Here is a 27,426-nt window from a genome sequence, read left to right as displayed (position 1 = left end):
ACTGAATTTGCTTTAAAAAGCAGTCAAACCATTTTCTATTATTTGAATCCAAAACATAACTAGAAATGAAATTTCAACTTCTTTACAGCACCCAGCATAATTTTCTTAAATAAAAAGAAACTCTGTTATTAGCTGACATATTGTTAATTTAAAAAGAACTCTGTAGATATGAGCAATAAGGACTTGAGCAATACCTTGTGTAAAACAGTGACAAAGTACTTACCCAAGGATACATACCTTGTAAGTAGGGATCTAGATGCAAACCAGTGTCTAACTGGCCCCAAGGCCTGCACTGTAATTTGGAGACCTTCCCCTGGAACCAGTCCCTTCTTATTTGCTGCCATCTTCCAGACTTGGCATCTTTTCACATCCACAGTGGCTCTGACTAATCCTTTGTGCCAAATAAGCTTTTCTTCTGCTGTCTCTTCAGCTGGCTGTAAGTAATTGACCCTTAGGTGTATTTGTGAAGAAAACAAAATTCAGGTGCAGACAGGCAGTCTACTTTATCTACACGTGAAAAAAAGAAAGTGCCTAATCGGTGTCTGTACAATTAATTAACTAATTCCCCTGATGACTAGCCTACCTTCCATCACATAGGGCAGGTGGGATACTGATGAATTTATGAAGCTAACGGGAAAAGCTAAAATTTCTCTCTTGGCACTAAAATTTATCAACTGTGGGGCCTGTCACAGTCTAATGACATCTGTCCCACCTCCTTTAGATGTTTGAGAATAACATGGAAGAATGTATAAGAAAACACTTGAAAATGTAGATGTCTATACTCCAGAAGTATCAAGGGCTGTCAGAGAGGACAAATTTAAGTTTTGGATCATTTAGTTCCAACCATCATCACTACAGTGACATGGTATAGATGGTTTTATGTCATTCCTAATGACGGAAGAATTCTTACGGAATTTTGATAAAGAAAATTCTACCTAAAGTAAGTTATATGTGTGAAGGAAATTCCTCCCCCTCATGGTCTTCAGTCTTTTTTCAGTAAAAAGAGAGTTTTACTGTCTTTTTAAAAATTATTATTTTGTCATTTTATTTGCCATGCTCACTTCCAATGGAAAGGCTTTATTTGAGAATAAGTCTTTGGTTCTCTTTACCCTCTTATTCTACATTGAAGTGTAAGGAAATACTGAATACTGAAGAACTCTTGAATTTGGCTGTATTTTTTTAGGTTTTTTGTATATTTTTGGATTGTCATGATCTCTTAATAACAGTGACTCCTTCTCTCATTAATTGTGCCTCAAGCTGTGTAAGGTCTTTTTTGTCAAAGTCAATATAGCTGCACTCATACTTGCAGTCATTTTTAACTAGAGAGAGGACTTTGGCAGCCTAATTATATTTTGTGGTTTGCATTCATGTTCCAACCTCTCAAAGCCTTCTTAAATACATTTGAATCTCAGAAAACATTTTAAAGATCCTATTTGCTCTTTAGTTAATAGGCAGGGCCCATTGAGTTCAGAACAACCATTTAGCTTAACCAAGGCTTATTCAATCTAATTTGGATTTATTTATTTTGAAACAAAGTTAAATATTTTTATAGTTTCAGTAGCTGTTGGAATTGGCTACATTATTTAGCCATAATGTTCCAATGAGGAAGTACTGAAAAACACTTCCTTTTTTGTTTATTTATTTGGAGAGGTAAGTTTTTCCATTTTAAAAATTCAAAAGATATTTATTGAGAAAATACCTTATTCAGAATACTATGCTCAGAATTGAAAGTGATATGCAAATACATAAAACATTACCCTTGTCTACCAGGCAGACTCTTTGGTTTGATTCTTCATTGCAAGTTCAGATTAGGTCAGTTATTTCACCAGTACAAAGCCATCACTTCTCATATTCCAAGAAAGTTAACAGCAAAGTATAGCTACTTGACTAGTTTTTAAATAAAGAGAAAGAATTGTTTCTGAACACAAAGACTAATCAAACTTTCAGGCAGACAAGCATTATGGAGCAACCCATTTCATGTCATGTAGAACAAAAGTGAGATTATAAAATGATTTTCTTTTCTGAAACATCAATATCCACATTTATAGCATATTTCCTTGAGCCTTCCTGTTTTGAATTATGATAAACTTTATCTCATGAGGTTATACTTTGGCTTTGTCCGCTTATGCTTGTGTCCCATTTTGCACACCCTTTGCACCAGAGGACATTTATCAGTGGCTAATATATCTTCAAAAGTTCATGGCTCCTCAAGATCAAGTCCCAATACTTCTCTACTAACAATTGGATTTAATTAAGCTTAGAGAAGTGGGTATTATCTGGATGGTTTATTGATCATATTATGAAACAATTAACTATTGCTAATTGATAGAAGTTTCAGGATAATAAACACAAATAAGAAAACATCAGATTATTATTAAAAGGAGCCTTTAGGAAGAGTTAGCTCTTTTATAAAAATAAGAAGCAGAAACACACTGTTCATAAGTAATCCTTTACTTACTGATGAAATAAATTCAACTATTACTATCACTACTGATAAGGATACTAAATATTCAGATTGGAGAATAGGCTTCTGCTCACGTTGATGTGCTCTGGTGCCTGGGATGATAATGTTGAGCAGAGTAGGCAACAGATAGGGCTAGCCTGGTTCAGCAAAAGAGGAGAAAACAGAAATATTTTTCCTTCAGGTCCAATTCAGTTAACCTGTTCTGGAATGACTCCCATAATCCCATCAGCTGTGTCCACCCTCTAATACAGTTCATGCATCTCCCTGCTACATTGCAAGGTCTGTGAGAGGAGAGAGGATGCTATTCTTTACATGAATAAAGAACAAATGGGAAATGTACAATTTTTTTTAGGAATTGTATGTATGGAATTTTTCAAATTATGTAATGAGAAACATTCAGGTCCATCTATCTTAATCTTTCTCAGACAAGCCATTTACACTCACACTTCCTCCTGATTCCCGAGTTCATCCTCTCTGTTTCTGATGGGGATAGTCATCATTTGGCAGACAAGATTGTCAAGGTATCTGAGTCAATAGGCTACCCCTCAAGTTCAGCCTACAAGGCCATACGTGAGGGTGGGATCTCAAAACACAAATCTGCTACCAGTATTCCTTATTCTCTCTTCCCCCTTAAATTACCCCTTATGCCATCTGGGTCTCCTTCATTAACAATTTGTAAAGTATTTTCCTTTGAAAAGCAATCAAATAAGTGTTTTCACATTTTTCAAAAGCCATCCAGTATCTAATTTGTGCCAGATAATTTGCTAGCAAATGCAAGGGCAATGAAGAGATACAAAACTATAAATAAAGGTATATATCCCTTGCCCTCAAGTAGTGTACTTTTAAGAAATTAAATCTCAATTTATTTCCAATAGGTTGCTTTTTTTGGTACCTTCCCTCTCTGTGCCAATTCAAATAGAGTAAAATTAGTACCATTTTTCTAGGTTTTTCTTGAGCGAAGCAAGAGCTCAAAATGCAAATATTTGAAGAATGATGCATTTGACCCTCCAAAACTCTGTGTCCTGGGGATGCTGTCAGGAATTCAACCAGACTTCCTCCCTTGTTATAAGTATATTTGAAAATGTCATAACAGTTTAAATATAACACTAGAATGCTGGTTCAGTTATTCAGATTGCTGTCATGAGTTCCCTTTCCATTATTATCAATAGTAATGATCCTTTCATAGTAAAAAAGAAACTAGTTTATGAACAGGAACAAACAGTTTATGAATAGGAACAAGAACAGGCTGCAGTGTCAGCCCTGGAATCCTCCCCACCTCCTTCATACATCCGTGGTCCCCAGAATGGACTCTGAGATTATTTCTGTTTCAGAGAAAAAAGAAACTAATCTGGTTACATTAGCAAAATCTAGTGAGAGTTAAGTGTTCCAACAATGGCATGAACCTATATCTAAAATTGTTTGTGTTTGTAAATATGGCCAACCTGAATTTACAGAGCTAACTTTGGGGAAAATATAAATGAGATACTTATTAATTCAAACCCACCCTTTCTTATTGCTCTAGTAGTGAAAAAAGTGAATATTTTAAACAGAGTAGTTTGAGTTGGAAAATTCCTGAAATCCTGATCTAGGGACAAGATGACCAACCTTTTCTCTGCTGAGCAGGCTTTGAGAACTGAATAAGCCTCAGCAAGATATGCTGTTGCCCAAATTTCTTGGTAGATAGAAAACAACTAGTTGTCCATCCAATAACTCTTCAAAAATGTCTTCTCTCTAAATAGCACAGTTTACCTTGCCAAGAGAAGAAGTCTCTTTAAGGGTAATAATGAACTTTGCATCTGTGTAGTCTAGTTTTCAATAATAAATAAAATAATGGTAAATATCATTCAGCCAGTTTGTAGGCCACGATGCTGTCCATATTCCAGTCACTAAATGAAACTTAAGGGATACTGGAAAATTAAGCATCTATCTTATGTCTCTAATTTTTCCACATTTTAACTTCTCCAGAGTAAGGATTTCATCATGAACATCCTTTTATCATTTGCTGCGTCTAGCTCAAAATATCTTCCCCCCAACATTTTTTAATGAAAATTATGAAACTAAAGCAGGTTTGAATTTTGGTCAAATTAAAAAGTCTCACTCCAGAGTACATGTAAATTAATCCTACTATATGTGGTTAATTTCCTCTTACACTATTCTTATTAGTTTCAGGAAACATTTAATATTAGCTCGTGGATTATATAATATATTCATTGATTTGTCAAAGAATCACTATAGCTAAGAATTTTCAACAATGCCATAAGTTAAACCAGTATATTTTAAGGAAAAGCATGTTTAAAAAATTTCAGTGTCTGTGTAGAAAATGTAAATCATTTTTAGTGACAAGACAACTTAGGTGTCATCCACTTACCATGAGCTTGAATGTCTTTGGCATAATTTAAATTAATCACTTTCAAGATTATTACTTTATAATTAGTGATAATAGAGATGTTGGTAGTTATTTTTACTTGCAGCTATCATTCAAAGTTCAAGTCAGTCTCCAGATTTATTGTAAAGTAGATGGAACAGACATTGGACTCACTTTTCTCCCCCTCTACAAGACACAGTAGTTTGTGATTCTCTTGCCTTTGTCACCTTCAATGCCATAAGAGGAGGAGGGTCTTCGTTACTGTTTGGGCAGCCTGTCCTGCAAACCTTACCTGTTAACACCAATGCCTCTTGGAGAGAGGGCCAAGGGCTGATTGGTCCAAGTCAACCAAGACTCACAGTGCTTTGCAGAGAGGCATCCAGCCCTGGCAGCAAATGTAGGGCTAAACTATGCTGATACGCTCTGTTCAAGCCTTGACTCTTTTGAAGTGCAAAGGTCATGGTTAGGGGCCACTTCCTCTCCTCGTGCATCGCTTATTAAAGACTCTGTTGGAGAAGCTTAAAGAAAATTTCAGGCATGGGTGAGGACAGCTGCGTGGAATGAAGTAGGAAAGGAAAGAGACCGAAGGAAGAGAGGGAAGGAAGGAGGGAAAGAAGGAAGGAGAAAAAGAGAGAGAGAGAAAAGAGAAGAAAAGAAATAGTAGCATAATTTGAAAGTTTTATTCCCCACTATAAACCTCCAATAATTTAGAATTTACCACCTTTATGGGTTCGCTAGTGTTATTATAACCCAGTACCACAAACAGGGTGGCTTAAATAACAGAAATGTATCGTCTCACAGTTCTGGAGGTTAGAAGTCCAAAATCAAGGTGTCAGTGGTGTTAGCTCCTTTTGAGGACTGTGAGAGAAGGACCTGTTGCAGACTTCTCTAGCTGGCCTGTTGGTGGCCATCTGCCCTCTCTGTCTCTTCACGTGGGCTGCCCTCTATGCCAGATTTCCTCGTCCTGTGAGAACATTAGCCATACCAGATTAGGGCCCACCCTAAGGACTTTTAACTTGATTACTTCTATAAAAACCCTATCTCCAAATAAGGTCACATTCTGAGGTACTGGAGGGCTACAACATATTTTTTGAAGGGGGCGGGGTGCGTGGGGAGACACAGTTCAACCCATGACACCACATCCTTATTTTACAAACTCTTGACTTTTGCCCCAGAAAACCTGGTCTTTTCAGTGTTCTCTATGTCACTGAAAGGTACTTCCAAATATTTGTACCAGAAACCTAGAAGTCCCAGACAGCTTCGTCTCTCCCCTCCCCTAACCCAATCCATGACAAATTCCCATTTATTTTGCTTCTGAACATCCAGGCCATCCATATCTCCTCTACCACCACCTGAGTACAAGCTAAGTCATGGCTCATATCAATTTGTATTTGTCTCGGTGCTATCCATCCTCCTCTAGAGCCCAAATGCTCTTTTCAAAGTGTGCATGTCATCTGGCCATCCTCTATCCTAAAACTCTTCAATGGTACCTACTGCTGCCTACATTCGCCATGTGGCCCCTGCCAACCTCTGTGGCCTTCTCTGTCACCACGCTCTCCTGGGCTCACTCCCAGTCTCTCAGAGCTCATATTTGCCCTGTCACCTCCTGCACAGAGCCACTGCCAATGCTCTTTATCGCCCCCCTTCACCTGCAATCCAAGTCCTACTTCTTCAGAAAAAAATTCCCTCACCATCAGTCCTCCTTCTAGAGCATCAGAACATTTTTTAGCATTCATCACTCAGGCAATTTTACAGTTACTTGTGAAATTAATGGGTCAATATCTTTCTCCTCCTCCCCTCATGTATAAGCTCCATGAGAACAGGGATATCGTTTTTTGTTATTCACCATTATACTCCTAGCGTTAACATAAGTCCTTTTACACAGTTTGCACTCAAAATATATGGCAATGTTAAAAATCTGGTGGTTTGCTACCAGAATTATTTGAAAACATCCATAGGCAGATCACGCCATGGGTATCAGGGAAGAAGCTTGTGGAATAGTTCTAAAACGATTTCAGTAAGTGCAGTAATAAGGAATGCAAACAAAAAGACAATTTTAGATACCAGAAGTACAAATGAAGATTAAGGAAGGACCCCTTGTGTATAATAAGGAAAGAACATTAAAGTTAGGTGCACGGATCTAAAATGAAGCAGGAAGCAAGGCCAACTCCAGGTACTGTTTCCCATAAGAACCATCAAGTGCACTGAGATTTCTGCCTCATTGCAATAATATTCACAGTATTGGTACCTCAGTGGGATTGGGGCACATGCTGACACTGTTTTACTGAATACAATAATGATGTTCTGTCCAGTTAAAGCATAATGCTCTCTCTACTAACTTGCTTATCTGCATTATTCGTCTCTTCAGGAGCATTTTGCCTTTTTTTTTAAAAAAAAAAAAAAAGGTTTTTATAGCCACAGTTGACCTTGCACAACTTCAATTCCAGAACCTCATTTTACTCATGAAGAATTGGGGACCAGAACAATAAAATAGTTCATTTTTCTGCAACCAGTCCACTGTTTTATATTGAATAAGTTGCGGAAAGCCATCCCAAGCAATAACTCAGCAACCCAAATGTCATTTCACCCAATTAGTAGTTTCTCCCTAGGATCTCTTTATGCTGGTTCACTCCAAAGAGAGCATGAACTCTGTTGATCCAGCTTTTACTGCCCCACCCACAAGGTGACCTTAGCATTTGTCATCCAAATCAGGGCATCTGTGTGAGTGTGTGGGGACACTATTGAAAATTACCCTGGGATGGCAAGTATAAACCTGAGCCAGCCAGGATGTATGGTCATATTACCACTACGTCAGATTCTTCAGAAAGACCACATTTACAGATGTTCAGTAAGCAATGAATTACATCTTCTGGACTCCGAGGAATCATGCCCTTTTAGGGAAGAGAGCATCACTCCTGCCTTACTCCCTCACAGCTCTTACTAGTGTAACTGTAGAACTTGTCCATTTCCATCCCACTCTATGCCATACTTACCTGACAGACACAATCAGGAAGAGGTGATCTAAAAACTAAACATCACTTCCTTACAAAAAAAAAAAAAAAAAAGATGCCTCTGTTTAGGACATGTGTTTTTTCTTCACAAGTTGTAGTCGATCATTCACTAACTTGTTATCCTAAAGAGGTAACAGTATGCTCCCTGGCTGACCCCTCTACACACACACACACACACACACACACACACACACACACACCTACCTTTAACTTCTCATCAACAAAAAAAGCTGAAAACTAGAAGCACAAGGAAAATTAATTTGCTTGTCTGATCAAAAGTGAAATCTCAAATGCCCGGCAAACATTGTGTTCCAATCTATTGCTTTATCATTGGGGACTTTTAAGGGTCCAGGCTGAAAGCAAATGAGTAGGATTTCCTGTGATTTTGTGGAGTGGGTTGGAGCCAAATTATGAAGCCAATGTTTGTCTAGACTCCCATCTCTTGAGGGGCTCATGGGCGCTGAAGTTTAACCTGTGTTCAACCACATTGCCCTTAACCACTCCAATGGGCTGACTTACCTTTCCTGATGCCATATGAAAAATATAAATACCTGCTTATAAGGTAATAGAGTACAGCGCTATGTGTAATAGAATAAAGAACATTTCCGTCCATCCTGTCACATCATACGCTTTATCATTTCAGGAGGCAAATATGAAACAAGTTGAATATAGGTCAACAAGATGGAGTTCTTGCCTTAAAAAGCATAAATTTTTCTTTCAGTGACTATTATTTTAGTATGTCACCATACCATACTCTACAGAGATATAAAGACAAATATTCTAAGCATACTGCTCTCATCATATAGTAAATCCTTATGAACTATGGTTTAGATTGTCTTAATTGGATTGGATTGGATTGGATTAGATCAAAATGAATAAGAAGTAAAGCATCCCCCCCCTTTCATATCATTTTTAAAATGATTTCTTAGTTGGGTATAAAGTGAAGAATACATCAAATGATATTTAAACTGCCTTGCATATAGACTACTATAAACAGCCTTTATCCAACCAGGTAGATTTGATTAGAAAACTGAAAGTGATTTCATCATGATAGGCTGAGAAATTATAATGAATACATTCTATCAAGATGTATTACTTAAAGTAATAATAATTGAATGTAAGATGCTTTAAGTAAACCCTGTTTAAAAATAGCTCATTAGGTATAGGTATATCTTGATAAAAACTTTTTTATATCACAGATTTACAGACACAGAAATGCTTCTTATAAAAGAAATATATGAGACTTTTAGTACAATTAGTTCTCTTTAAGAGACAGAAAAAACCCTAACTTATCATACACTATATTGATGTAATACCTAGCTTAGTACATTTATATATGTAAGTCACTGAAAAAGATCCTTGAAGTGTAAATGATTTGCCACATTTAGTTGTTAAGCAACTATTTCTACCAGTTAGCAAAGTATTACCTTAAAAGGACAGTCTTATAACAAAGAGATTTGCTGCAGACTCCTGATGTTTTAACCTCTGTTGCTTTAAATCCACACACTTTGAACAAAGTTCTAATAGTTTCTTGGAAATTAACAACAGCTGCATATAGATGTATCACTTTATTCATTCATTTATTACATATAAAATAATTAAAAACTAATTTAAAGGTAAGGTAGAAAAGGAGAGAACTTTTTAATTTTACATCTTTCCAGTCACCTTAAAATCTCACACAATGATTGGGAAAGTGTTCTCACCGAAAATCATATTTGGCCTAATGTACCTGAAAATAAAATATAACCATGTTATTTATAAATGAAGAAATTTCGTAACAGTTAATTGGACATGCAATTCAACAAAGTGTGTCTCGAATCTTCATGGTTATGCTTGTAGCTCTCATTTATGGATGACAATTATTCTTCATAAGCTAGCTGATAGAAAGAAGTGTACGCTCTTTATCTAGATTGATTCTCCTTTTGCTTTTTTCTGTCGTGACGGATGTAGCTGAGGAGTATACTGTTGAGCTGTTGCAATAAGTCATAAAAGGGAAACAAAGTCTTTTTCCTCTAGACTTGTAGAACCTTGGAGACTGTGAAGATTTGAGGATTATCTTTTCAAACATAAAACAACAGAATAAGCCAGACATAAAGGTGTACATACCAAATGATTCTATTTATGTCAAGTTCAAAAACAGGGGCAAATAATCTGTGGTCCTGTCAGGGTAGTGGTTACTTACCCTTGGGGTTGGGCCTCTGGAGTGATGGTCAATGGTGTGTTTTTGGATATGGATGCTGGTTACATGAGTGAGTTCAGTTTGTGACTATTTATTACCTATTCATTTATCTTATGGATATATGTTATACCTCAGTAAAAAGTCCAAAATTTTAAAATAATAATAATAAAAGAATAAAAACGAAAAGCATTCAGATTTCTTTCTCCAATAGTACATTCTAAAGGGACTCCTATTAGTTACAGATAACAATAGCTGTGTTGTCCCAAGTCATAAGACTATTTAGCAGCAGAACCAGCATTTCAGATCTTCTGCTTCCATGTCTTGTGATTTTTTATTTTTTCCAATCACAAGCTATGCTTACCTCTCAGACCCATGACACAGCCTGCTGGCAGGAAACCTGTTAACCTTTGTCTATGACCTAACACCGTTTGCCATGTTAACAGGTGAGTTGTGTGAGGAGAAGCTGGACTTCTGTGCACAGGACCTGAACCCCTGCCAACACGACTCCAAGTGCATCCTGACGCCAAAGGGATTCAAGTAAGTCCGAGGCTGCTTTGGGGCTCACAAATGGGGGAGGAGGGCCTTTCTTTAAGGAACGCTCTTCTTTCAGGACCTAGCTTCACACCTTTGCTCAGGACTTAGAGGACATACTCTCCAGTGTCAATGGAATTTTTATAAATGTTTATCTACAGCATGGGCCTTTTTTAGTACACCAAAGAAAAGAAAATGTTTCCTTTTGTTTTGTGACTTTTCCTGGGAAGTCATGTATGAAATAAAATAGCCTTTGGCTATTTTTAATTAAATTTATTTGGAGGCCAAATAAATTCATAATATCTACTAGGAACTTTATTATCTGAATGGAAGTCTGTGGTAAAATAGGGAGTTTCATTTAATGTAACTGAAAATGTTTTCTTATGCAACAATACTTTACCCAAGAGGAGGAAGACAGAGTGACCATATGTCCCAGGTTGCCTCAGTACAATATCCGTTTATGCCTCTTGTCTCACTGTAGCTATTAATAGTGTCTCCTTCACACACATGTGTGTTGTGTGGGATGATAAAACACACAGTCACACCAGGTAGCAATCTTCCTGAAGTACGTTTGGTATCAAATGAAATTATTCCTTTGCCACAATTCTGAAATATTTTAAGGGTCTATCAACAGCAACTTCTCTTCTTAGGCCGTAGATTAGAAATCATCTGGTCCAAATTCTTCACTTTAAACATGAGGAAACCACAACCAAGAGAGGTCGGTGGCTGTCCAGAGGTCTCAGTGTTATTCACTGGCAGAGCTGGAGCTGAGTTTTATACTTCCCAGTTGGGTGATTGTTCTAGTGCAGGTTATCTCTAAGAAGCTTTATACTTTATGACCATTACTGTTGGTTTGTTACAGAAGGTGAGCTGGGTTCTCAGAAATGACACTGTAGTGTTCAGGTTGAGTTGTGCCTACAAGAGACAACTAGCAAATAGCTTTACTGGTTTCTTTACCCAATATTTATTGAGCACCTGCCATGGGTCAGGGCACGAGTAATGTTACCATCTTACGTTTTTGTGGCACTTTATAGCTACTCACTCTCCCATTCTTTATCTTCTCAGTGAAATGACTCAGGCTTAGTTGCCATAGGATTCAGAGAATTAAAAATTACTCCAGTCAGGAACAGTTTTCTAAGAGTAGATGGGATTAGAGCTGGGACTCTAACATTTTTTTAAATTTTATTTTATATTGGAGTGTAGTTGATGAACAATGTTTTGTTAGTTTCAGGTATACAGCAAAGTGATTCAGTTATACATATAGATGTATCTATTCTTTTTCAAATTCTTTTCCCATGGGACTCTAACATATTAATACTTGTCAACAGATTATCAGACATTCTTACTTGAATGGGAGGTGGGGTCAGTATCACCGGACCACACCTGGATTTCAAAGACCAATCAGAATAAAATATTTATTCTCAAGTTTTATTTAGAGAACAGTTTTTGATTCAATTTGATTTAAAATTCATTATTTTAGAATATACAGATTCAGTTGCAGCACCTGCTGATTCCATTTGATGCCTTTTTGGGAAAGAAAAGAATATATTTGATTCTATTTTTCATTATATTTTATAGTTTTTTATAGTTTTTTATATTTTATAGTTTCCTCTGTGGAAAAAACAAAAGTCTTATTGAAATCTTTATTTTATACAAAATCCTGTCTTGCATTTTGTTCATCCAAATACTGTATGTAAATTATTTTAATTCATATTGTCTTTGATCTGCACACAATGAATTTGGCAAATTGAACGTCAGTCATTTAGGTAACAACTGTTATCATTTCTTAGAGAAATTGGCCAGTAAAGCAGATGGTTTTCCAGAACTGCCTATCTGCTGGATAAGCTCTGTGCATTGTAATGACGAGATAAAGTATTAGTAACACTCACCGGAAACCATTAAAAACTGAGTAGTTCATCTTCAAAAAGACTAACGATTAATTCAGTATTTTCTATTACTATCAGCTAAATTGCACACTTTTTATAGCGCATCTTACTGGATTAAGGATGAGCTGATTTGGAAACCCATTGTTTTCAGCAGTAATTTGTGAGTTTTACGTAGTTTAGCAGAAAACAGGTTAAGTCATAGCATTTGCTATTACTCCCATATTATAAATAATCACACACTGTGACAAAGGGAGTTGCAAAAAATAAATGGACTTAAAAACCAAGACTATATGAAGCTGCTAAAGAAAATTTCTGCTGACAAATATTGTTTGGACAAGATGTACTGTTAACTTCAGCTACATTTTCTTACTACTAAGCTAACAGAGCTGGTTTTACTTTTCTTGCTTTATTATATACCTCATCAATCTCCTAAATTGTTTTGAGATATTTTTAGACCATGATATGCCATAAGCAGTATTTTCAAGCATGCATCTTACTTAGTCAGCTTTGGGGCTTCTAAACAGTATATTTTACATTCTTTGCTTTCTTCCTCACTCCTTGCCAGAGTTCGGGGAATATGATACCTTTTACTGATAATACAAGCTTTAAGGAATTCTTAATTAAATATTTTCTTCCTGTTTTGAAACTCGGTCTAAGGAGCCAAAGAAAGACAAAAATGTTGGTCTCATAATGTGACTCCAAGTCCTAATGGGCTTGTAAAACAGTATCTGTAGAGAAAAAAATATATAAAATAGCTCTTAAACAGCCACTATGGTGAATACGTGGTTCTCTTATCTTTTACTTTGATTTCTTTTCTCAGGTAAATAATTCAGAGTGTTTCAAAGCATTTCTTCTTTCTTTTAATGCTCTGTACTTGAGCAGCTCTGGTCAAATTAACATTGATGGAAGCCCTTTTCTCAGGCCCCGTCCATCTTTTTGAGAATGTCTATGGCCACTTAGAATCCATTTAACTTCAGACTTGTTTGCTTAGTTACGATTTAGCATGAAAACCACTGGCTCTAGAGCAAGCATGCTGATGCAGTGAGCTCATTTTATTCCTTAAGTCATACACACAGAGCTAAAAGTCTGTGTTACCCTTAGAGGGTATATACTCCCATTTATCTTATTAATTCATCATTTGTCCAGTAACCCTTAAATCCTGATTTTGCATTTTTAGGCAAAACCCTTGGCATTCAATAATATCCACATTCACTAGGGTGTTTTTAATTATCCTCATTCACTTAAATCCTAATGGCTTTGAAATAGAAAACTGAATAATTAGTACAGTCTAAACCATAAATACTTTTTTAGAATTATAAAAACTTACATAGAATTATTTTTTAAACCTACCATTTATTGATCATGCATTATGTATTAACTACTATAGTAATTATTTTACAGATAGTGTTTTTATTTAATCTTTTAACAAACCTGTGAGATGGAAATTATTATATACATATTATAGATGAGGAAAGGAACACTTAGAGAGATGAAGTAATGTAGTCAAGATTACATACACTTAAGGATGAAACCAGAATATGAACACAGTTCTTCTGCCTAATTGCAAAGTGCAAATTCTATAAGGCTAAAACATAATTTCCTGGTTTATTTGTTTTTTTTAAAGTCAGTGAACCCTTTCTTAAACCTCAAACAGAAACACTTATGGAAGCCCAATGTGTAAAACTAATGAATCACAGCAGGAGAGTATTGTTTGGGGGGGGCAGTGCAGAGGGAAGCTGACAGAGGCCCCCTCCCCGGCTATGGCCATTATCTTTGGGGGTTCCATGGTCCCCTATTGCTCCACAAAGCATAGTTTAATAACCACTGCATGTGCCATATTGCTTTTCCTTGGGCACCCTTAAAATCCCGCATCCTTGGTGTCAGAGCTAGACATTCCAATGGTCAGCACTGGTGAAAGAGATTTTAAAGGGAACCCTGAGTAATCAATTATCTAACGGTACAGAGCAGTGGTTAGATATTCAGGCTTTCTTGTCAGATTGCTTGGGTTCAGTTCCGGGCTGTGTACAAGCTAGATGTCCTTGGGCAAGACATTTAACCAATCTGTGCCTTGTTTCCTCACCTGTAGAGTGGAGTCATGGTATCACGGATGTCACAGGGCTGTGGAGAGAATTCAATGAGTTCATCCATGATGCAAAATGATTAGAACAGGGCCTGAAACAAAGTGCTCAAAGAACATCAGCTGTATTATTATCCCTGGTTCTTCACCATCAGTGCAGCCGAGACCCCTTCTGTCCCACACCACCAGAGTGAACAGGCTGAGAAGCTGTCCGGGGATGGGCCCCAGGAATTTTGTATCAGTTCCCCTGCCCCACCCAGTTAGGTCAGCCCCCATTCTGCCATAACGATAATCTGGATTCATGGTGAATTAGGGTATCCAATGCTAACATATTTGCTTTTCATAAAATTATCCTTTACTGTAATGCACCCAGTCTCTGTTGGAAAATTTAAAATGTTAATTGTTCTTAAGATATGCTTAATATTCTTAATAAATTTTACAACACAGCACTTGTACCGTGTCAGCAGCTCAAATGAATTAGACAGCTGAAAATAGAGGACACCACGGGCAGATAAAGTGGGGGAAGAAGGGAGGGACACACCCTGGTGTGATTAGTCTATTCTTACTTGGATTGTGGATGCTCACTGTCATCAGAGAGGGAAAATTGCTGTTCCTCTGAGAGATCACGGTGAGAAACCATGGCATACTTTGCAGATCAGTACTATTTTCTAGGCATCTGTTAATTTTTAAACTTTATGAGCCTGTTCTAAATATGTTTTGCAAAGACAGCACCAGTTGTTTCCTAGATGAAATGCAACTCTTCTACTTATTTTGGCTCAGTTGGGCTTGAAACTATGTACCTGCTTGTTCAAACAGATGTGACTGCACGCCGGGATACATAGGCGAACACTGTGACATTGACTTTGATGACTGCCAAGATAACAAGTGTAAAAACGGAGCCCACTGCACTGATGCAGTGAACAGTTATACATGCATCTGCCCCGAAGGTTACAGGTAAAAGTGCAAGTACACATTTGTATTTAGAGGTAGGTGCTAACAGGGCTTAATTCATATTGGCAATTAAGTAACGTCTAATTGAGTATCTTCTCTGTTTATTCTTCAGTGGCTTGTTTTGTGAGTTTTCTCCACCCATGGTTCTCCCTCGTACCAGCCCCTGTGATAATTTTGATTGTCAGAATGGAGCTCAGTGCATCATCAGGATAAATGAGCCAATATGCCAGTGTTTGCCTGGCTACCAGGGAGAGAAGTGTGAAAAATTGGTCAGTGTGAACTTTGTAAACAAAGAGTCTTATCTTCAGATCCCTTCTGCCAAGGTTCGGCCTCAAACAAACATCACTCTTCAGGTAAGATTCCCCCACTACCAAGAGCTAATCTCATTTTAAAACAATTCAGCTGCCAAATATAAACATACGTGGTGGTTTGTGAGTGATGTTATTTCTTAAATAGACAGTTACATACTGCATAGCACAATGACAGAAAATGCTACTTGTATGAAAAGCTTCTATTCTTCTTCTCTCTAACATTTGTGTCTTTCAAAACTAAATGGGCACTAGGTATTTTTATTCACTACTTGATCATATAAAACACACACACAGAGACAAAGCAACAAAATCTCTCTCTTTGTTTTGCGCTCAGGTAATGGCATTTTATTCATTTATTTTTATGGCTCTGCAGTTCAGGTTCTGCACGGTAGCGGGGGGCGGGCGCTGGGGGAGCTTTCGTTAGGAAACCTGCAGCTGAGAACAGCACAGGTGAGACAGAACATACCTTGGCAGAAGTGTCAGCAGGTGTCTTTTAACTTCGACGTGAAATTAACAAACTCAAGTATTACCATAAGTCTTCCCACCAAGTCACCGTGTACCTTTGAGCAAGTTATTCAAACCCCTATAGACAAGATTACGCTAGATTAGGGTGATAAATTTAGGGTACCTGGGGCAAATTGGGGCTGCATATTTGTTCTGTTTTGAATTCAAAGAAATGTGACCAATTTCCTATAAAACCCGTTCCATATTTGGTTTACCCTAGCACTTCAGTGAGGGGCAGGGGCTTCTTGAGAAGTCGTGAGGAATGGGACCCTGGAAGGCAGACCAGCCTTCTTTAGAAAAGCCTGGCCCCCTAACTTCCAACGTTTGCCATCCGTCTTGTTATGAGAAGTACCCAGTGGTGTTCAGGCTTAAGTCCTGATTTTTACTGAGCTGGTCCTTCAAAAGCCCGGAAAAGTCAGAAAGAAGGATAAAAACAGAGATTTTTCCCTGGTCACACCATAATTTAACGTGTAATATGAAAATCCATCTTGCTCGATGCAGTCACATTTCACATATGCCATAAATAAAGCCCATAACAGGAGCAAAAAGCAGGTAAGTGAAAATCTCCAGCAAAGGAAATTCTAAGCACGTTCAGTGATGTTAACTTAAGTACTTCTTATTGTTCTTTTTAACAGAACGGAAATGTGACCATTTTGTTCCTGATTAGATTTTATCGTTCTCTGCTTAGACAATATAGTTTGATATCTAAGGGGGAAAGCTTGATTTACTTTAAACACTGTGGACTCTAATGATATGGAAAATATCTTTCAATTTTAATTTGCTGAAGTATAAATTATGTGATGTCCTTGTTTTTGCATATTTCATAGGACATGAATCTTTAAGCTTTATCATTGCCAATATGCAGAAAGAGAATAAATATATAAGTTCATGAATGTAAAAAGAGCTTTTTGAAGTTCTTTATGAATTTATTTGCAACAGAGTAATCCAGGAACAGGTCATCTTTCAAGTAATCATTTCAATGTGCGTTAGTATTTTATCAGAGCCATAAAGAAGAAATAAACCATAGTAAAAAACTCATTACTAAGAAGTCTTGTTCCTTCTTAATGAAATATGTCTGGATGACTGTTTGTCCTACTAATGTCAAGGTTACTTCCCACTAGATTGCCACAGATGAAGATAGTGGAATCCTCTTGTATAAGGGTGACAAAGACCATATCGCCGTAGAGCTCTACCGGGGACGTGTTCGTGCCAGCTATGACACCGGCTCCCACCCAGCTTCTGCCATTTACAGGTGAAGATCTGTCACTTACTGGTAAAGGTGAAAATAATTGCTTAATGCAGAACTGCCTCTCCTCTCTTATTGTGTCATGGGGAAGGGAGGGAATAATTTGGCTACAGCAGACTTTATGATAGGTGTGTTAGAGGCCTGGCAGTAGCAGACAGCATACTCAAGTTGGATAATTAAGGAGAGATTTATAAGAGGACTGTACAAAGATTGGTTGGGACAGTATAGTAATCTGGAGCTAGTAACTAGGTATACTGCTAGTGCCCATGGGCTTGAAAGAGAGAGGGGAGGCAGCAGTTATGGAAATCGATGCTCAGAAAAGGAATTGTGGAGAGGACTGCATGACAGGAGCTCAAGGAAGGAACCAGGGTTTTAAATGCATGATCCCAAAAATCTCCTGTACCCCTGCTTCCCTCTGGCCAAATCAGATGCCAGAAAACAAGGAACCCACTGATCTCAGTAATATAGCTCACACATGAGCCTCCCAGGGCTCAGAACAGGCTGAAGACAGGTGGAGAGTAGCCCTAGAGAAACAGCTGCAGGATACCCAGCACAGGGACAAATTTAAAGTTACTATTCATGCAACACATATTTATCGAGCACCTACTATGCGCCAGGCACTGTTCTAAGCTTTCAGCAACAGAGCTTCTGCCCTTAGGAAGCTTACAAGTAATAAGCCAATGGGCAGCTACAAGATGTGTATTATCTGATCATTCTGTTGGAAGTTTTATAATAATATTATGGTATTGATGATATATTGAAGACATGAATGGGGTGGGATTCACGGGGTGGGATTTTCCTGAAAGTGTGCTTTTTGCATAAGACTAACCTTCAGAGCCCCTCTGTTGCATCTCAACACCAGTCGCCCTGCAGACGTTACCTAGTTGATTTCTTCACATGTACGAATAACTGCTACCATTTAGAGAAAGGTCGCAAAGTCATAGGCAGTCCGTTTTTCCAGGCAGATATCTTAAATGAACTGAACTGGCTAATTGCAGGAAAAGAATATTCTCTCATCCTTTTATGCTTGAAAAGATTTTAAGCTTTTAGAGAAGCACTCCCCTGTTACACATAGCCTTGGTGTTGGCAATATAATAGGAGTGGTTATGACCGGAGTGAACTAAAAGCAAATCTTTGTCAAAACAGGACTAGACTACATCTGCTCAGGTCTCCCTGAATGCTGCCATGTGAAAATGTGGGCCCAGGTTTTGCCAGAACTTGTGATTTTTCAAGAAAAGACAGAAATCTGGCTTTTTTAAATATAAAGTTTTCCCTTCAGTATGGATTCACATTTTTTTTAAATACCATACGTGGCAAACAAAACACATTTGTAGCCCAAACATGCTGGGTAAAAGTTTGTGGCCATTGATGGAGACATAAAATGGAAATACTGGCCTTTATGATCTTGATATTATACTTATATATTTTCAGTGTGCTTCACATGTTATTTAATCTTTCATAACGGTTCTGGGAAATTGGATGCCCATTGTAGCCATGAATGGAATTCAGTAAGTCCTTTTGGTGGTAAGCTAACCCACTTGGGAATATTTAGAGCATGGAAACAAACACATAATTATTGGTTTCCAAGCAGAATACAATAGTTACTTCATCTCTAAATGGTGATGAATTAGTGCCAATATTTTAAATGTTGCTAGGCCTTAAATGTTATAGCCTCAATTTGTTTCAGCTCATGAAAAGATTTCAGAATATTGATCTTATGGTTCATTTTTGGTATTTTGTGTGTTTGTTTTGTTTTATGCAATGAAACAGCATAGAACTGTCAGGAACCATAGTGAAAGTTCTTGGAGTTGACTTACTAAAGCTAGTGTTCACATAAAATGTACTTAAAATATTTCTAGATAAGTTGTAAAAACCCAAGTGATTATATCCAAATGAGGATTTACTCTAAAGAGCTTATTTTGAGTTTATGTTCATCACCATTTTTGCCTAACAATAGAGTATACCCTGTAACATCTATAAAAAAGGATAATATCACATCACACAGTTTTTGTTATGAACCAGAAATAGATGTTTCTGCTTGCAGACCATCTAATGGAGACATCTGTTATAAGGTCCAGAGCAAACATAACTTTTATTTATTTATTGCTTTTTAGTTTATGGCCAAAAATCAACAAAAGTTAGTGTATTATTTTTATTTTTTTAAAGAAATTTATTTATTTTTGGCTGCTTTGTGTCGTTACTGCACGTGGGCTTTCTCTAGTTGCGGTGAGTGGGGGCTACTCTTCGTTGCGGTGCGCGGGCTTCTCATTGTAGTGGCTTCTCTTGTTGCGGAGCACGGGCTCTAGGCACGTGGGCTTCAGTAGTCGTGGCATGTGGGCTCAGTAGTTGTGGTTCGCAGGCTCAGTAGTTGTGGCTCACAGGCTTAGTTGCTCCACGGCATGTGGGATCTTCCCAGAGCAGGGATCAAACCCGTGTCCCCTGCATTGGCAGGCAGATTCTTAATCACTGTGCCACCAGAGAAGTCCCAGTGCATTATTTTTAAGTTAAAGAAAAGAAGCAACAATCACTGAGAATTCAGATAGAGAGATAATTGATTAATTGATTGATGTGGATATAATATATGGATACTATATATATATGTGTATATATATAATATATGAATATAGTAGTATTCCAATTGACATTTTTAAATGCTTTTGTGAAATAGAGGCGACTGAGAACATTAAATTATTTCAACACACCAGGAGAATCTAGTTTTTAACAAGTAATAATCATAGTGGCTGAGATGTATGTGCAAATCTAGGCTTAGCAATTACTATATATAAACTTTAGCAAGGTCTTTAATTTTTATGTGTTTCAGAATCCATATCTGTAAATAATAATGTAACACCTGCCCCATCAATTCATTACAAGGATTTAATTCTACACTCAGCTCTGTCCTCACTCCTCACTCACTTTGTCTTCATTCCCGTCTCCCTTCTAGCAATAGAGGAAAATCTTTTTGGTGTCTCTTTCTGGAGTGTAGCAAGAGTTGAAAGTGAATCCTCTCTTCTCATACATTGACACTGGAAGTACATGTTGTTTACAATTTCTATGGAGAGCAATTTGGAAACATCTTTCCCACTACTGGGAATTTACCCTAAAGTTATACCTGTGACATAGAAATGACATATGCACAAGGTAATTCACTGTGGCAGAGGTTGTAAAAACAAAAGTTAGGAAACAACCCAAGTTTCTAACTAAATAACTCCGGGGCAGCCACACAATGGAATGTGCTGTTAAAAAGAAAGAGGGAGTGAGAGAGGGAAAGAGGGAACAAGAAAGTTCTCTATCTATGATATTGAAAGATTTCCAAGGTCTATTGCTCAGTATATATAAAAAAAAAAGTAAGGCAGAACAGTGTCAAAGGTGGGTAAATAAGTATATGTGTTTTTATTTCCATGTACTTGCATAAGGAAAAAACTTGGGATAGAGAGGAAAGAGTGGGGCTGAGGCACAACTTGTGTATAAATACCATTTTATATCATTCTGATTTTTGAACCATTTGAATGTCATTACAACTCAATACTAAAATTGAAGCAATAGAAAAGAGCAGGTGCTCTAAAGACAGTCTGCCTTGATTCAAGTCCCAGCTCTGCCATCTATTAACTGTGTGTCTTGGGCAGATTGCATAAGCTCTCTGGTCCTCACCTGGTAAATGGAAATAATAAATCATAGTTCCATCTTTGCAGGATCGTGGTAAGAATGTTATGATTTGATGCATGTGGAGTATTTAGAATAAAGCATACCAAATAGTAAGCAGTACTACTAGCTGTTGGGATCATAAATTCAGAATGTCCAAAACTAAGTTCATTTCCTTTGCTTCACCCTGGTGCATTCCTAATTTCATTGAGAGGTATCACCATCTTCTTGGTCATCTTAGGTGAAATGAAGTTACTCTTAACCTTTTTCTTTCACCTTCAATTTGAAGTTTGTCCAAGTCTTAATTCTGCTCTTACTAATTTTCTGGCATTCATCTAAATGCCTCTATCCTTGCTCAGGCCTTATTAGAATATGTACTCTAATGAAAAGTACTACTTCTCCATCATTACAACAAAATCCATCAATAATATTGTTGCCATCAGATTTCCCATAAGTAGCTTAATAAATATTTTGTTTGGTTGAATTAAATTTTCAAATCTTGTTGTGTTTCCACTTTATATAACTTTATTAAAAACGCATCACACTAGGGAATTCCCTGGTTGTCCAGTGGTTAGGACTCAGTGCTTTCACTGCCGAGGGCCTGGGTTCAATCCCTGGTCAGGGAACTAAGATCCCACAAGCCACATGATGTGGCCAAAAAAAATCACACTGATGTTTTTAAAAGGGGATATTTTTACATATCCTTACATCAGAGAATTTGAGTTCAGTTAATTGCATGATTTTATGTTATATAAGATTTACCTTGGTAAAACTTTGTTTCCCAAATTATGCAGTATCTAATGTGCTATTGGAGCATCACATATGGGAGTAATGTCATATATCAGGTGCCTCGTTTCAATTGCCTGGTTAATTTTCAACACTGATGGAAATGGATTTTGTGGGGTTTTTTGGTTTTTTTTTTTTTTACATCTTTATTGGAGTATAATTGCTTTACAATGGTGTGTTAGTTTCTGCTTTATAACAAAGTGAATCAGTTATACATATACATATGTTCCCATATCTCTTCCCTCTTGCATCTCCCTCCCTCCCACCCTCCCTATCCCACCCCTCCAGGTGGTCACAAAGCACCGAGCTGATCTCCCTGTGCTATGCGGCTGCTTCCCACTAGCTATCTACCTTATGTTTGGTAGTGTATATATGTCCAGGATTTTGTTTATTTTAGCAAAATGAAATCTGTTAAATTAGGGGAAACTGTCATCCATTATTATTGTTTCTATTGTAGTATATTTTGGGGTTTAAAATGTTTGATCTTATGCCCTACCAGCTCCCAGCTGTTCCAGGTCCCAGCCATTTGAGTGGTCCTGGCTGAGCCCCTAGACCCTGGGAACAAGGATGTTCTTTCCCACTGTACCACATCTAAATTTCAGAGCCTCAAAACCAAAAAGAAAAGGAAAAAAAAATTAAAAAATAAAATGTTTGACCTTAGATGTCAATTATTGTCTCAAACGAATTGATATGAGAACTATTATTTCATGGAATTATGTTTAGAGGTAGTAGTTAACAAAGATGTGCGTTTAAGAAAACCCAAATGTAGTAAATGTTTATTTTCCAGTAGAACTAAAGCGGCGTGCACATTGTCTCATTTTACTTCTTACATTTGAGAGAAGATCGTGCTTTCCTGTAGCCATGTATACTGCTAACAAGGCCAGGCGTACAGGCAGTGGTGTAGAGCTAGCACCAGATTCACCTGAAAGGTGTGTTAAAATACAGAGTACCGGGCTGCACCTCTAGTTTGTGATTCAGATCTCAGATAAGCCCCAAATGTTCATTTCTACAAGTTTCCAGGTGATGCTCTGATCCAGGGACCACAATATGAGAACCATTTATGGAAAAGGAATATATTTGGGCTGTGCTCTGAGAGCTAATGGTGTGCATCACTTCTCACATCCAAGTTCTAAGACCTCTGTTTGATGCGGCCTTGTTGAGAGTAATTTCTGCCATAGTAATCAGCAAATGCTACAAATCCAGACTCATTCTTTTTACAGAGAGCCAGTTGTTAAACATTTGCCTGAACCCTGCTAAGAGATCTAATCAGCAGACAAAGACAACGTTAGCAGCCCAACAAGTGAATGAATGTAGAATACGGCACACATGCCTACTTGTTACAGTGCTTGGAGAATAGCATAAAGAGGGACGTGGTGGTAGTGCCATGAATGAATGAATGACAGCCCAAACTTGAAGCCAACATCAGCGGTAGTCCCTCAGACAGGCATAGAGTAACACATTATTTTCTCAATTAAGCTGTTCATTGATTGCCCTTCAAAATGACTTTCTTTTCATCTAGATGGGCAGAAACTTTTTTAAAAATCGTTAATGACAATTGTATGCTTCTTTCTTTAGGTTCAAATTAATGTCATTTTCCAAACCAGATAGTTTCTTTGGAAACATAGTCGACTACTATTTAAAAATTAAGAAATCAGGTGCACACGTTACAAAGGTACAGTACTGTACCATGCCTTCCTCAGTTTCAGTATTCAGGGAACCTGCACAACTTCAGGGGACTTTCCCCCGCAGACTGTTAGGTTGGTTGGCTACACAGTCTCTGGGTTATGCAACTTACAAGCTTATGTTAGGGGAAAAAAAAAAAAAAAAGAATTAGTCTCATTGGAAAGACAGACCGTTTCCATGATAAACACTCAGCCATTCTTGACTATGCTGTATGAGAAGGCACCACTTTTTATCAGCTTCACGACTTTGAGCAATTTACCTCACCCTTTATGCTTCCATTTCACAGGGAGACTTGGAAGCAACTAATGTAAAGTGCCTAGTCGAGTACTAGGCACAGAGTATAATAATTGGTAATGCTGGGGTTTAAGGAGACTCTTCATGCTTGGATACCCAGATACTGAAGAATAAATACCCAACTCCAAATACTGTTGCCCTACATGTGACTCTTACCATATGTTCAAATGTGAAGTCTCTTTCTATTTTAGTGCATTTTTATTTAAATTACATACATAAGGTCCCCAGCTTACGATGTTTCCACTTACGATTTTTCAACGTTATGATGGTACAAAAACAATATGCGTTCAGTAGAAACTATACTTAGAATTTTGAATTTTGATTTTTTTCCCGGGCTAGCTATATGCAGTAGGACGCTCTCTCATGATGCTGGACAGTAGTAGCCTCAGGTCCCAGTCAGCCACACGATCACAAGGGTAAGGACCCCATACACTTACAACCGTTTTGCACCCAGACAACCATTCTGCTTTTCACTTTCCGTCCAGTATTCAATAAATTACATGAGATAGTCAACACTTTGTTATAGAATAGGCTTTGTGTTAGATGATTTTGGCAAACTGTAAGCCAGTGTAAGTGTTCTGAGCATGCTTAAGGCAGGCTAGGCAAAGCTATTATGTTCAGTAGATTAAGTGTATTAAGTGCATTTCTTTTAAGTGCATTTTTGACTTACCATATTTTCAATTTACAATGGGTTAATTGGAACTTAAGCCCATCGTAAGTTCAGGAAGATCTGTAATTTGCTTCAAAATACAACTTTACTTGATAAATTATTTTATAAAACGTTCTTCTGAAAACTCTTATGCTAATACATAAATACCTTTAATCCCACTAGGCTTCCCATTCCTTCCACTCAAAGAAGTGGGCAGGGAAATTTTTTATTAGCATCCACACTTCACAAATGAAGCACCTTTAGACCAGACATATCAAAATGAGGTGGCCAGTTGAATTTGTCTAGTTTTTTATTCCTATTCTATTGCACAGAATATGCCAACAAATACTTGGCAAAAAAGCAGGAGTTCACATAAGCAAAGTGAACTATTTATCTTTACTCCACTGAAATACCTTAAGATTTACAATTGAGATAGAAATGTAACAATATCATTGTTAATGAGTCCTGAAGACATAAAGACAATCAAATACAATTTAGAGCCACTCTTCTTTTAAGCCCCAAGTTTTTAAACTCTTTTTCTATAGCAAACCAAGAGACAATTGAGTAACGGCTTTGTTTTCACACATCCATTTAGAAATCCAAGAAAACAAAATCTCAGGTAATAGATGAGTGTAGTAAAACTGAATTACATAATAAAGGTAGTAAATGCAATTTATCTTCCTAGTGGAAAGGCTCACTGTTAAGTGGTTCACTTGCGACTTTTGTGAGTCATGGAGTATCTAGTTCCCTAGGGAGTAGTGAGTGTTTGTCAGTACTTGTCAGGACCCAGAAGGATGTTACACATTGCAGGTGGATAGGTAGGAGATGACCGTGATAGACTGTAAAATCGATGATGTCTTAGTTTTATTCTGCAACAACTGGTGTGTCAATCACTGCTATTATTTTGAAAGGGTATATAAACAAAGGACTCCTGGGCATCCCCCAGATCTCTGGCTTTAGGAGACAGCATGAAACACCAATTTAGAATACTCTTAGCTCTGCCATATTCTCTTCAGGCCCCATACACACAATACCATCTTAAAACCAAAGAATCTAAAAATATTAATTTCACAATACTTATCTGTTAAAAGCCTGGGCAAAGCCTCACTTAATTCTGAGAAATATAAACTGAATTAAGCTCAGTGGTAACTCTTACCAAGTTCTGGAATCATCAGATTAGACATTGAAAGCTTTTGGGAGGAGAAAAGTGTAGTCAGTCTGAACTTCACTTATAATTGGGAAAAGAGAAGCCAAAAACAAGTTTCAAATCTGTGTATCTCATATGCGTTCAATGATTTTTAGTAAATGTACCAAGTTGTGCAACCATCATATGAGATTTTTTTCCATAGAACTTTATTCCTGGGCTGTTTGGGAAAGAAATCATCTATTAAAGGCTGGCTACTGGTGAGAACAAACACATGCCATTTGTACAGTACTAGATACTCTTCAGGTTTTTTATTTTAAAAGTGATGGATAGGGCTTCCCTGGTGGCGCAGTGGTTGAGAGTCCGCCTGCCGATGCAGGAGACACGGGTTTGTGCCCCGATCCGGGAGGATCCCACATGCCACGGAGCGGCTGGGCCCGTGAGCCATGGCCGCTGAGCCTGCGCGTCCGGAGCCTGTGCTCCGTAACAGGAGAGGCCACAACAGTGAGAGGCCGGTGTACCGCAAAAAAAAAAAAAAAAAAAAAGTGATGGTAATAGTTAAAAGCACGTACTCTAGAACCAGACAACCTGGCTTCAAATCTGTTTAGCCACTGGCTGTGCCATCTTGGGTACCCTAAGTGCCCAAATTTAGAGTTGTGAGTCTTAAATGAGTTAATGCATGTGAAGTTGCCCCATAGTAGGTGCTGTGCAATTCTTTGATCTTATTACTTGCATTTCCCTAGTGAGGAAAAGAAAGCAGAGAAAAATTACCTGAAGTCACAGTAACTCAGTGTCACACATCTAACAGGAGCTAGGATAAGCTGAGCAAGACTTACCTCCCAACATTATCTTTCAGGATATCACCACTGAAAATTCCAAATTTTTTAATAAAATGCATCTTTTGGATGTCCTGTCCTAAGTATGCCTGGAGGATCTTTACTATCTATAACTGTAATCCAACTAGTATTACTAAATAAACTCTATATGTTATTCTTTTTTTTTTTTTTTTTTTTTTTTTTTTTTTTGCGGTACGCGGGCCTCTCACTGTTGTGGCCTCTCCCGTTGCCCGTTGCGGAGCACAGGCTCCGGATGCGCAGGCTCAGCGGCCATGGCTCACGGGCCCAGCCGCTCTGTGGCATGTGGGATCTTCCCAGACTGGGGCACGAACTCGTGTTCACTGCATCGGCAGGCGGACTCTCAACCACTGCGCCACCAGGGAAGCCCTATATGTTATTCTTAATACAACTCCCCTATCTTTAATTTACTTAACATACATTTATTGAGCATCTACTATTTATCAGACACTACTGGATACATTAAGGAAGAAATAAATAATACAGGGCCCCTGAATTAAAGGAGCTTACAATTAGTGGGAGTTAAAGACATGTACTCAGGAAACAAAAAAAAAAAAAAAAAGGAAGAAAGAAAGAAAGAAAAAAGTAAAGAAAGGAATAAAGGAGTAGGAAGTAAAATGAGTTAATAATGAAGCTACCTACCTCCAGCTTCCCAGCTGAAACACTTCTTTAGAGTGTGCAGAACTTTAAAGGTATTAAACCTTTCAGCTACACTGCACCAAACATCATCATCAACAATGACATACTTAGATCAATTGCCTAAGACTGATGTGTGACCAAGAACAAGTTCCCTAGTACAAATGAGTCTTTTTCTTTGCAACTGTAAAGGGAAAAGGGGGGCCCATTATT

The 27,426-nt window shown here is 37.7% G+C and overlaps 1 protein-coding gene across 2 annotated transcripts in view; it reads left to right on the top strand.

The window, feature by feature from the left end:
* Window positions 1-27,426, top strand: part of SLIT2 (slit guidance ligand 2) — a 380,715-nt gene that overhangs the window by 342,375 nt on the left and 10,914 nt on the right. For both annotated transcript variants that reach the window (XM_060012751.2, XM_060012750.2), the window contains 4 exons: window positions 10,463-10,556; window positions 15,330-15,467; window positions 15,577-15,817; window positions 17,401-17,531. In XM_060012751.2, the coding sequence (XP_059868734.1) occupies window positions 10,463-10,556; window positions 15,330-15,467; window positions 15,577-15,817; window positions 17,401-17,531 (604 nt within the window). The remainder of the gene's footprint in view (window positions 1-10,462; window positions 10,557-15,329; window positions 15,468-15,576; window positions 15,818-17,400; window positions 17,532-27,426) is intronic.

The sequence above is a fragment of the Delphinus delphis genome, chromosome 5 (genome assembly GCF_949987515.2).
Source record: "Delphinus delphis chromosome 5, mDelDel1.2, whole genome shotgun sequence".
In the NCBI taxonomy this organism is placed as follows: Eukaryota; Metazoa; Chordata; class Mammalia; order Artiodactyla; family Delphinidae; genus Delphinus; species Delphinus delphis.
The sequence above is the reverse complement of the archived record's forward strand: the minus strand, read 5'-3'. Positions and strand labels throughout refer to the sequence as shown.